General features: G+C 47.3%; 1 protein-coding gene across 1 annotated transcript; it reads left to right on the top strand.

Moving 5' to 3' along the window:
* Positions 1 to 9,315: 9,315 nt before the first annotated feature.
* LOC125554331 lies at positions 9,316 to 11,243 on the top strand. Its single transcript, XM_048717903.1, has 2 exons — positions 9,316 to 9,685; positions 10,099 to 11,243. Exons 1-2 carry the CDS (start codon positions 9,431 to 9,433, stop codon positions 11,062 to 11,064), a joined length of 1,221 nt encoding a protein of 406 aa, XP_048573860.1. The 5' UTR covers positions 9,316 to 9,430; the 3' UTR covers positions 11,065 to 11,243.
* The last annotated feature ends 936 nt before the right edge of the window (positions 11,244 to 12,179 follow it).

Raw genomic sequence — 12,179 nt, 5'->3', positions numbered from 1 at the left:
TATATGCACGAGTAGAACACAAGTGAGTTGTGGGCGATATAAGTCATACTGCTTACCAGCATGTCATACTTTGGTTCGGCGGTATTGTTGGATGAAGCGGCCTGGACCGACATTATGCGTACGCTTACGCGAGACTGGTTCTACCGACGTGCTTTGCACACAGGTGGCTGGCGGGTGTCAGTTTCTCCAACTTTAGTTGAATCGAGTGTGGCTACGCCCGGTCCTTGCGAAGGTTAAAACAGCACCAACTTGACAAACTATCGTTGTGGTTTTGATGCGTAGGTAAGACTGGTTCTTGCTAAGCCTGTAGCAGCCACGTAAAACTTGCAACAACAAAGTAGAGGACGTCTAACTTGTTTTTGAAGGGCATGTTGTGATGTGATATGTTCAAGACATGATGCTAAATTTTATTGTATGAGATGATCATGTTTTGTAACCGAGTTATCGGCAACTGGAGGAGCCATATGGTTGTCACTTTATTGTATGCAATGCAATCGCGCTGTAATGCTTTACTTTATCACTAAGCGGTAGCGATAGTCGTGGAAGCATAAGATTGGCGAGACGACAACGATGTTACGATGGAGATCAAGGTGTCGCGCCGGTGACGATGGTGATCATAACGGTACTTCGGAGATGGAGATCACAAGTACAAGATGATGATGGCCATATCATATCACTTATATTGATTGCATGTGATGTTTATCTTTTATGCATCTTATCTTGCTTTGATTGACGGTAGCATTATAAGATGATCTCTCACTAAATTTCAAGATAAAAGTGTTCTCCCTGAGTATACACCGTTGCCAAAGTTCGTCGTGCCCAGACACCACGTGATGATCGGGTGTGATAAGCTCTACGTCCATCTACAACGGGTGCAAGCCAGTTTTGCACACGCAGAATACTCAGGTTAAACTTGACGAGCCTAGCATATGCAGATATGGCCTCGGAACACTGAGACCGAAAGGTCGAGCGTGAATCATATAGTAGATATGATCAACATAAGTGATGTTCACCAATGAAACTACTCCATCTCACGTGATGATCGGACATGGTTTAGTTGATCTGGATCACGTAATCACTTAGAGGATTAGAGGGATGTCTATCTAAGTGGGAGTTCTTAAGTAATATGATTAATTGAACTTAAATTTATCATGAACTTAGTCCCTGATAGTATCTTGCTTCTTTATGTTGATGGTAGATAGATGGCTCGTGCTGTTGTTCCGTTGAATTTTAATGCGTTCCTTGAGAAAGCAAAGTTGAAAGATGATGGTAGCAATTACACGGACTAGGTCCGTAACTTGAGGATTATCCTCATTGCTGCACAGAAGAATTACGTCCTGGAAGCACCGCTAGGTGCCAGGCCTGCTGTTGGAGCAACACCAGATGTTATGAACGTCTGGCAGAGCAAAACTGATGACTACTCGATGGTTTAGTGTGCCATGCTTTACGGCTTAGAATCGGGACTTCAACGACGTTTTGAACGTCATGGAGCATATGAGATGTTCCAGGAGTTGAAGTTAATATTTCAAGCAAATGCCCGGATTGAGAGATATGAAGTCTCCAATAAGTTCTATAGCTGCAAGATGGAGGAGAACAGTTCTGTCAGTGAGCATATACTCAAAATGTCTGGGTATAATAATCACTTGATTCAATTGGGAGTTAATCTTCCAGATGATTGCGTCATTGACAGAATTCTCCAATAACTGCCACCAAGCTACAAGAGCTTCGTGATGAACTATAATATGCAAGGGATGAATAAGACTATTCCCGAGCTCTTCGCAATGCTGAAAGCTGCGGAGGTAGAAATCAAGAAGGAGCATCAAGTCTTGATGGTCAACAAGACCACTAGTTTCAAGAAAAAGGGCAAAGGGAAGAAGAAGGGGAACTTCAAGAAGAACAGCAAGCAAGTTGCTGCTCAAGAGAAGAAACCCAAGTCTGGACCTAAGCCTGAAACTGAGTGCTTCTACTGCAAGCAGACTGGTCACTGGAAGCGGAACTGCCCCAAGTATTTGGCGGATAAGAAGGATGGCAAGGTGAACAAAGGTATATGTGATATACATGTTATTGATGTGTACCTTACTAATGCTCGCAGTAGCACCTGGGTATTTGATACTGGTTCTGTTGCTAATATTTGCAACTCGAAACAGGGACTACGGATGAAGCGAAGATTGGCTAAGGATGAGGTGACGATGCGCATGGGAAACGGTTCCAAAGTCGATGTGATCGCAGTCGGCACGCTACCTCTACATCTACCTTCGGGATTAGTATTAGACCTAAATAATTGTTATTTGGTGCCAGTGTTGAGCATGAACATTATATCTGGATCTTGTTTAATGCGAGACGGTTATTCATTTAAATCAGAGAATAATGGTTGTTCTATTTATATGAGTAATATCTTTTATGGTCATGCACCCTTGAAGAGTGGTCTATTCTTATTGAATCTCGATAGTAGTGATACACACATTCATAATGTTGAAGCCAAAAGATGTAGAGTTGATAATGATGGTGCAACTTATTTGTGGCACTGCCGTTTAGGTCATATCGGTGTAAAGCGCATGAAGAAACTCCATACTGATGGACTTTTGGAACCACTTGATTATGAATCACTTGGTACTTGCGAACCATGCCTCATGGGAAAGATGACTAAAACATCGTTCTCCGGTACTATGGAGAGAGCAACAGATTTGTTGGAAATCATACATACAGATGTATGTGGTCCGATGAATATTGAGGCTCGTGGCGGGTATCGTTATTTTCTCACCTTCACAGATGACTTAAGCAGATATGGATATATCTACTTAATGAAACATAAGTCTGAAACGTTTGAAAAGTTCAAAGAATTTCAGAGTGAAGTTGAAAATCATCGTAACAAGAAAATAAAGTTTCTACGATCGTGGAGGAGAATATTTGAGTTGCGAGTTTGGTGTACATTTGAAAAATTGTGGAATAGTTTCACAACTCACGCCACCCGGAACACCACAGCATAATGGTGTGTCCGAACGTCGTAATCGTACTTTACTAGATATGGTGCGATCTATGATGTCTCTTACTGATTTACCGCTATCGTTTTGGGGATACGCTCTAGAGACGGCCGCATTCACGTTAAATAGGGCACCATCAAAATCCGTTGAGACAACACCTTATGAACTGTGGTTTGGCAAGAAACCAAAGTTGTCGTTTCTGAAAGTTTGGGGCTGCGATGCTTATGTGAAAAAGCTTCAACCTGATAAGCTCGAACCCAAATCAGAGAAATGTGTCTTCATAGGATATCCAAAGGAAACTATTGGATACACCTTCTATCACAGATCCGAAGGCAAAGACTTTTGTTGCTAGATTCGGAAACTTTCTGGAGAAGGAATTTCTCTCGAAAGAAGTGAGTGGGAGGAAAGTAGAACTTGACGAGGTAACTGTACCTGCTCCCTTATTGGAAAGTAGTGCATCACAGAAAACTGTTCCAGTGACACCTACACCAGTTAGTGAGGAAGCTAATGATGATGATCATGAAACTTCAGATCAAGATACTACTGAACCTCGTAGATCAATCAGAGTGAGATCCGCGCCAGAGTGGTACGGTAATCCTGTTCTGGAAGTCATGCTACTAGATCATGATGAACCTACGAACTATGAAGAAGCGATGGTGAGCCCAGATTCCGCAAAATGGCTTGAAGCCATGAAATTTGAGATGGGATCCATGTATGGGAACAAAGTATGGACTTTGGTTGACTTGCCCGATGATCGGCAAGCAATTGAGAATAAATGGATCTTCAAGAAGAAGACAGATGCTGACGGTAATATTACTGTCTACAAAGCTCGACTTGTCGCGAAAGGTTTTCGGCAAGTTCAAGGGGTTGATTACGATGAGACCTTCTCACACATAGCGATGCTTAATTCTATCTGAATCATGTTAGCAATTGCCGCGTTTTATGATTATGAAATTTGGCAGATGGATGTCAAAACTGCATTCCTGAATGGATTTCTGGAAGAAGAGTTGTATATGATGCAACCGGAAGGTTTTGTCGATCCAAAGGGAGCTAACAAAGTGTGCAAGCTCTAGCGATCCATTTATGGACTGGTGCAAGCATCTCAGAGTTGGAATAAACGCTTTGATAGTGTGATCAAAGCATTTGGTTTTATACAGTCTTTCGGAGAAGCCTGTATTTACAAGAAAGTGAGTGGGAGCTCTGTAGCATTTCTGATATTATATGTGGATGACATATTACTGATTGGAAATGATATAGAATTTCTGGATAGCATAAAGGGATACTTGAATAAGAGTTTTTCAATGAAAGACCTCGGTGAAGCTGCTTACATATTAGGCATAAAGATCTATAGAGATAGATCAAGACGCTTAATTGGACTTTCACAAAGCACATACCTTGACAAAATTTTGAAGAAGTTCAAAATGGATCAAGCAAAGAAAGGGTTCTTGCCTGTGTTACAAGGTGTGAAGTTGAGTCAGACTCAATGCCCGACCACTGCAGAAGATAGAGAGAAAATGAAAGATGTTCCCTATGCTTCAGCCATAGGCTCTATCATGTATGCAATGCTGTGTACCAGACCTGATGTGTGCCTTGCTATAAGTTTAGCAGGGAGGTACCAAAGTAATCCAGGAGTGGATCACTGGACAGCGGTCAAGAACATCCTGAAGTACCTGAAAAGGACTAAGGATATGTTTCTCGTATATGGAGGTGACAAAGAGCTCATTGTAAACGGTTACGTTGATGCAAGCTTTGACACTGATCCAGACGATTCTAAATCGCAAACCGGATACGTGTTTACATTAAACGGTGGAGCTGTCAGTTGGTGCAGTTCTAAACAAAGCGTCGTAGCGGGATCTACATGTGAAGTGGAGTACATAGCTGCTTCGGAAGCAGCAAATGAAGGAGTCTGGATGAAGGAGTTCATATCCGATCTAGGTGTCATACCTAGTGCATCGGGTCCAATGAAAATCTTTTGTGACAATACTGGTGCAATTGCCTTGGCAAAGGAATCCAGATTTCACAAGAGAACCAAGCACATCAAGAGACGCTTCAATTCCATCCGGGATCTAGTCCAGGTGGGAGACATAGAGATTTGCAAGATACATACGGATCTGAATGTAGCAGACCCGTTGACTAAGCGTCTTCCACGAGCAAAACATGATCAGCACCAAGGCTCCATGGGTGTTAGAATCATTACTGTGTAATCTAGATTATTGACTCTAGTGCAAGTGGGAGACTGAAGGAAATATGCCCTAGAGGCAATAATAAAGTTATTATTTATTTCCTTGTATCATGATAAATGTTTATTATTCATGCTAGAATTGTATTAACCGGAAACATAATACATGTGTGAATACATAGACAAACAAAGTGTCACTAGTATGCCTCTACTTGACTAGCTCATTAATCAAAGATGGTTATAAAGAGTTGTTATTTGAACAAAGAGTTGTTATTTGATTAACGAGATCACACAATTAGGTGAATGATCTAATTGACATGACCCATTCCATTAGCTTAGCACCCGATCATTTAGTATGTTGCTATTGCTTTCTTCATGACTTATACATGTTCCTATGACTATGAGATTATGCAACTCCCGTTTGCCGGAGGAACACTTTGTGTGCTACCAAACGTCACAACGTAAATGGGTGATTATAAAGGAGCTCTACAGGTTTCTCCAAAGGTACATGTTGGGTTGGCGTATTTCGAGATTAGGATTTGTCACTCCGATTGTCAGAGAGGTATCTCTGGGCCCTCTTGGTAATGCTCATCACATAAGCCTTACAAGCATTGCAACTAATGTGTTAGTTGCGAGATGATGTATTACAGAACGAGTAAAGAGACTTGCCGGTAATGAGATTGAACTAGGTATTGGATACCGACGATCGAATCTCGGGCAAGTAACATACCGATGACAAAGGGAACAACGTATGTTGTTATGCGGTCTGACTGATAAAGATCTTCGTAGAATATGTAGGAGCCAATATGGGCATCCAGGTCCCGCTATTGGTTATTGACCGGAGATTTGTCTCAGTCATGTCTACATTGTTCTCGAACCGTAGGGTCCGCACGCTTAACGTTACGATGACAGTTATTATGAGTTTATGCATTTTGATGTACCGAAGTTAGTTCGGAGTCCCGGATGTGATCACGGACATGACGAGGAGTCTCGAAATGGTCGAGACATAAAGATTGATATATTGGATGACTATATTCGGACACCGGAAGCGTTCCGGGGAAGTTTTGGATAAAACCGGAGCACCGGGGGGTTACCGGAACCCCCCGGGGGGTTAATGGGCCTTATGGGCCTAAAGTGGAGAAGAGGAAGGGGCTGCCAGGGCAGGCCGCGCGCCCCCTCTCCCCCTAGTCCGAATTGGACAAGGAGGGAGGGGCGGCGCCCCCCCTTTCCTTCTCTCCTTCCACCTCTCCTACTTGGACATGGAAGAGGGAGGGGAGTCCTACTCCCGGTAGGAGTAGGACTCCTCCTGCGCGCCTCCTCTAGGGCCGGCCGCACCCCCCCTTGGATCCTTTATATATGGAGGCAAGGGGGCACCATAGAACACACAAGTTGATCCTCGTGATCGTTCCTTAGCCGTGTGCGGTGCCCCCTTCCACCATATTCCACCTCGGTCATATCGTTGCAGTGCTTAGGCGAAGCCCTGCGTCGGTAGAACATCATCACCGTCACCACGCCGTCGTGCTGACGGAACTCATCCCCGAAGCTTTGCTGGATCGGAGCCCGGGGAGCGTCATCGAGCTGTACGTGTGCTAAGAACTCGGAGGTGCCGGAGTAACGGTACTTGGATCGGTCGGATCGGGAAGACGTACGACTACTTCCTCTACATTGCGTCAACGCTTCCGTTGCGATCTACAAGGGTACGTGGATCATACTCTCCCCTCTCATTGCTATGCATCACCATGATCTTGCATGTGCGTAGGAATTTTTTTGAAATTACTACGTTCCCCAACATCTACTGACAGGCTTTGAGGTATGTGAGATAATATGTGATAGTACTGCACATGTTAGGTGTGCCCTGTGTAGATAGTAGCCCCTGAGACTCTGGTTGTCGTCGAGAACGGCGGCGAACAGAGGATCATATTCCCAGGCAATAACCAGACTGCCCCTATGTGCAGGTGGTGGAAGCTCCGATGGCTAGCCGGACTAGTGAGTTTGCCAAATTAAAACGGCAACTAGATGCGGCTGCCGACATCGAGCTTGTTAACAAGAGGCTTGACGAGGCACATGGTAAGTGTTATTATCCGGTGAACGCCACATAGTAAGAGCAGCATAATGCCAGTATCTTTAATATGTTGTGACTGCAGATGGAGCTGCCACCGTGGAAGCCTTGCGGGCGGAACTTGCCCGAGCCAAGGAACAAGCGAGGATTAGTAATGCGGCTGCTTTGAAGGCGGCCGAAGAGTTGAAAGCCGAGAAGGCCGCACATTGCGAGAGCCAAGAGAAGATGGCCAAGATGGCCATAGAATTAAAAGGCACTGTCGAAGGCAACGAACCTTGAGAAGGCCGCGGCGGCGGACAAAGACACCCGTTCTGCTATGAGAGCGAAGAAGGAGGAGCTGCGGGAAGCCGGGGATATTGCAGCTGGGAAACCCTTCATGTTACGGAGGAAGTTCGGAGATCCACGATATGCTCCTCTGGATCGGCTGTGGAGTTCTGCAGATGCGTATATGGATTTGGCGGCGAGCGCTGCCGATGCGGCCAAGTACTTCCAAGGTTAGACAGATCGTGAAGTGGACAAGCTATTCTGGACACAATTCCACGTTCCAGAGCGTCATCTTTCTTTGACTGACCAGCTAGCCGAATGGGCCGAACTGAATAGGTTGTCCGGACTCGCCATGAGGTCTGGTGTGGATCAGCTATGGCCGGAAAGGCCAAAGCCGAACAGCTATTTCAGCTTAGTGCAGCAGTTCCTTGATGCGGTGCCGCGCATTAATGCGATGAAGAGGTCGGCGTGTATACAAGGCTCGTGGATGGCCCTTGCCCGTGTTAAAGCATACTGGGCGGAGATGGACGCTACTACTGTTGCGGCGCAGGGTTCATCCATAGGCCGGGTGGCTGCCGAGCACTATTTCAAGGAGGTTCTCGAGGGTGCTTGTTTGATAGAGGCCCAGTGCTCAAAAAATATTATGTTTGAGTGATATGTATTCTCATTATAAGCACAATGCTTTTTATGAAGTTGTTATAAGGTTATGTTTATACTTTTGCCTGAAAGTAGTATGATGCCTCCTGTGCGGCCGTTTATGTATACATGTGTATAACCTGAAAGATTGCAGCCGTCGGCTTCAACCCCCACGCATATAATGCGGAGGTGCTTGCAAAAAACGCGTGTTCACACTTAACCCAACGTCTTGGTCCTATTAAGGAGGTGATAGCGTAGCGAGCGAGGCAACCGGACTATAATGCTTTAACTATTTCACTTAGCCATAGGAGTTTGACAGTGGGGCTACTAGATAGCCCCTGGTGGCTCCGCACTCTCCCGATCGCGGGGTGCGTACATGCCTGGCCGGAAAACGGCCCTTCGTTAAGGCGAAAGAATTCTAACATTCCGATAGGTCACCGAGTGGTTGACCAGTCTCACGCTATATCATGACAGTCAGGTTGTATGTTGTGATTGCTGTCCTATAGACTAAAACCCTTCGGTTTATATAGGCATCGGAGAGGGTTAGGGTTACACAAGGTCGGTTACATAGGAGGAGATATCCATATACGTATTGTCTAGCTTGTCTTCCACGCCAAGTAGAGTCCCATCCGGACACGAGACGAAATCTTCAATCTTGTATCTTCACAGTCTAACAGTCCGGCCAATGGAGATAATCCGACTGTCCGGAGACCCCCTAATTCAGGACTCTCTCAGGAAGAGAGTGATGGAGAAAAGGGGTGTGGTCTGGTCGCTAGGGTTTTAGTGTTGTCGATTTTGCAAAAGAAAACCTCGAATGACTAAGTAATACAGTAGTATTGTTCCGACGATGTGTGCCGTCAACGCGAGGTGGATCAAGTGGACCGGTGCCAAATCAGCACATATGTACATAAAATCGTATTTGGGGCCGTAGGTTAGTCCCTTGGACAAGTTTAGGGACAATATTTGAGGTATTTCGAAATACAGATACTACAGTGAGCTGCGGCGCAAGTTTAGTGACGGTGGGTGAGATTTTCTCTTTTTAAAACTATGGTTCGAAGTACAACCACGACACACTAAGCTTGCCGTGAGCACAAAGTTCATGGCGTAAACGTGTGTCCATCACTCACTCGGCGGCTTCACTGACGAGTGGGCCCCAGCACGAGCTCACACTAGTCGTCTCTCCGTCCTCGGGCCTCGTCTCGTTTCGACATCCACCTTCCTGTTTACTGCCTCACAAATCTCAAACCCTACCTCGCTAGCTATCTCTCCAGATCCCGACCTCCGCTCGCTCTCCGCCCCTCCCCGGCCGCCATGCGGATCCGCAGGTCCGCCTCCCGCCTGCTGGGCTCTACCGCCGCCGCTGCTGCCTCCTCCTGCCCGAAGCCGGAGCCGCCCCGATTCGAGCTCCCCCGATTGGAGCCGCTCCCGCCCCCGCCGCCAGCCCCAGCCCACGAATCCGGCGCCGGGTCCGTGGGGCCCAAGACCTCCTCCTGCGGGGAGCCCTGCTGCGAGCTCAGCCGGTCGCCATGGGACCTCATGGCCCATCTCGACCTCTCGGATCCCCAGGTAATTTCGTCACCACCCCACCCCCACCCCTCGCCCCTTGCTCCGTCCTCTCCTGCCTGGCCGCGTATTGCGCATTCCCGCGCCGCTGTGTAGCAGCTAGCATGCCCCCCTCGCTCTCCTCCGCGGAGGTTCCCTTTCGGTCTGGGGCATGTTTCTAGGGTTCCGCGCCCCGCGCGCGCGTGGAGCCGCGTCGAGGTCTAGCCGCCTAGGGCGCGTCAGTTAGCTCCCTTGCGGTAGTCTCTGACCGGCTCGCGGCAGCGCGGCGGCTAATCGGGCTGCAAGGTCCTCCGTCGGTCGCGAGCCCTACCTACCCGTCCGGCCGTCCGCCCCCCATTTCAGTTCAGCAATAGCAGTAGCCGCTAGCTCTCTTTTCGTTGGTTGACGTGTATTTCCCGAATTACCATCTCATTCAGGTGGAGAAGCTCTTCGTGGAGACTTGCTTCATGAGTGTTTCCTGGCGAGGTAGCTGGCTCTTCCCATCAAGCATTACCATGCCTACTGGCTCCATCAAGGAGGAGGAAGACTTGGCCGTAGATATGGTTGACGGGGTCATCTTGAAACTGCACAAAGCTGCGGAAAAGATGGAGAGCATGAAGAATCAGAGCAAGCACAAGACAAATAAGGGGCTCAAAGTGAAGAAAGGAGCGTGGACGTGCAGAAAGAATGACGGCAAGAGGTGGTGCTGCCGGCGGCCTGTGAGTGAGCCCAACTCCTACTGCTCGTACCACTCAGATCAGAAGCTCCCCGTCGGCGGCAAACCACGTAGGAAGAGGACAGACATCGACCTAGGCGAGGGGTTCTACTACTATGCGGGGTTCGGCCCCGGCACCAAGAGGCGCCGGACGTCAAGCAGCGACAGCGTGCCGGAACCTCCACTGCGTGCTGAACCACTGAAAGAGGAGGCACCAGACGAAATGCAACTTGATTTTAGTGCAGGTCAGGTACAGGCAGCGAATGAATCAGACCATCAAGTGGTGCTACCGCCATCAGCAGACATTGTCGACGAGCCTGGCACCGCTGGGATGTCGGCCTGTGACAAGGCGAGCAGTGATGATGACGTGCCGGAACCTCCACTGGCTGCTGAACCACCCAAAGAGGAGCCACAGCCCGAAATGCAACTAAATTTCAGTGCAGGTCAGGCACAAGCTGATGACTCAGACCATCAAGAAACACCGGCATCAGTACGTGTGGTCGACAAGTCTGCGCGCAAAGACGGCACCGCTGGGATCGCTGGCTGGGATGAGGAGAGCAGCGATGACGAAGCGCTTGGCTGCAATGACGAACAACCTCACGACATCACCAAGAGGAAGAGCGCTCTCAAGAAGAGGTGGAGGAAGCCTGTGAAAGCCCGGTCGCTCAAATCACTGATGATGTCGTAGTGCCTGACTCTCATTGGTTTAGTAGTTAGCTCAGCTTAGTCTGCTCCAGTTTTGGTGCTGAGTTGCAAGGTACACAAACTGTTTGTAGCATCTTTTGTGTGTGTGGATTGTACTGTTTTAACTGGGCGTGCTGGCCCTTAGATCGAACTGAATTAATTTCTTAAAAGGTGTCGTTTAATATTCTTCATGGGATGAGATGCAGCCACTGTTTTTTTGCTGGTGATTCAATTGGCTGCTGCGTCGAGTGGATGCCCCTAATTCAGTTCAGCAGTGCGTGCCTGAATGTACTACAATACATACAGGTTACCTGCTTATATACCCGATCTCCCAATTGATGCGTGACTGCTAGCTCCTGAATGTACAATTAAACTGTCAATGGAGCTAGCTTATACGTAGTACCTTTTCTGAACTGTGGCGCCAGAGCTTCTGCTAGTACTTGTAAAAATAGTCAACGAACCAAGTGGTTTTGTTGCGCTTCACCTACGTGGACGTAAGGCACTGAATTCACAATGTTTGCATCACCCTTACTACATCTCGCCCTCTTAAGAAGAATGAAAACTAAATCTTTGTACCGTGCTTGAAAAGTACTGCCACAGGCAGCTCCCAACACTTGGTATACGTCCTGTTGGCTGGCGGCACCAACAGCATTCACTGCAAAAGAACATCTTGGATTTTCTGTGATTTATTCCATCCATTTAGGCAATGTTCTTGTAGTAGGAGACAATGTGCTTCGTGCTTCTCAGTCTCTTCATACGTTCTTCATGTTGGTTGCTTCTTTTTTGCGAATGGCTGAAAGTTTGGGTGGCGTCAGCTCTTTCACGTTGCAAAATTTTGCAGCAAATACTTTTTCCCCTTTTGTTAAAGACCCTTTCGCCCAAAAAATTGGTTATAGTTTGAAAATCATCAAGAGCTCTGTTGGGTTCACCCAAAGAATGGATTGTCATAGATTTTCTTTCTTTACAAGATCAGTAGCAACAAGGGACGCAACCATGCACGAAGCTACCCTTGAATGGAGAAATGGCCGGCATTGCCCCCGCTGGACACCCAAAATGGCAGGGATGCCGATGCCAGCTCTCTTGCGCAGGTAAGCGAACTGCCAGCGATGAAGGTGTATC

Source organism: Triticum urartu, chromosome 4 (genome assembly GCF_003073215.2).
Source record: "Triticum urartu cultivar G1812 chromosome 4, Tu2.1, whole genome shotgun sequence".
NCBI lineage: Eukaryota > Viridiplantae > Streptophyta > Magnoliopsida > Poales > Poaceae > Triticum > Triticum urartu.
The sequence above is the reverse complement of the archived record's forward strand: the minus strand, read 5'-3'. Positions and strand labels throughout refer to the sequence as shown.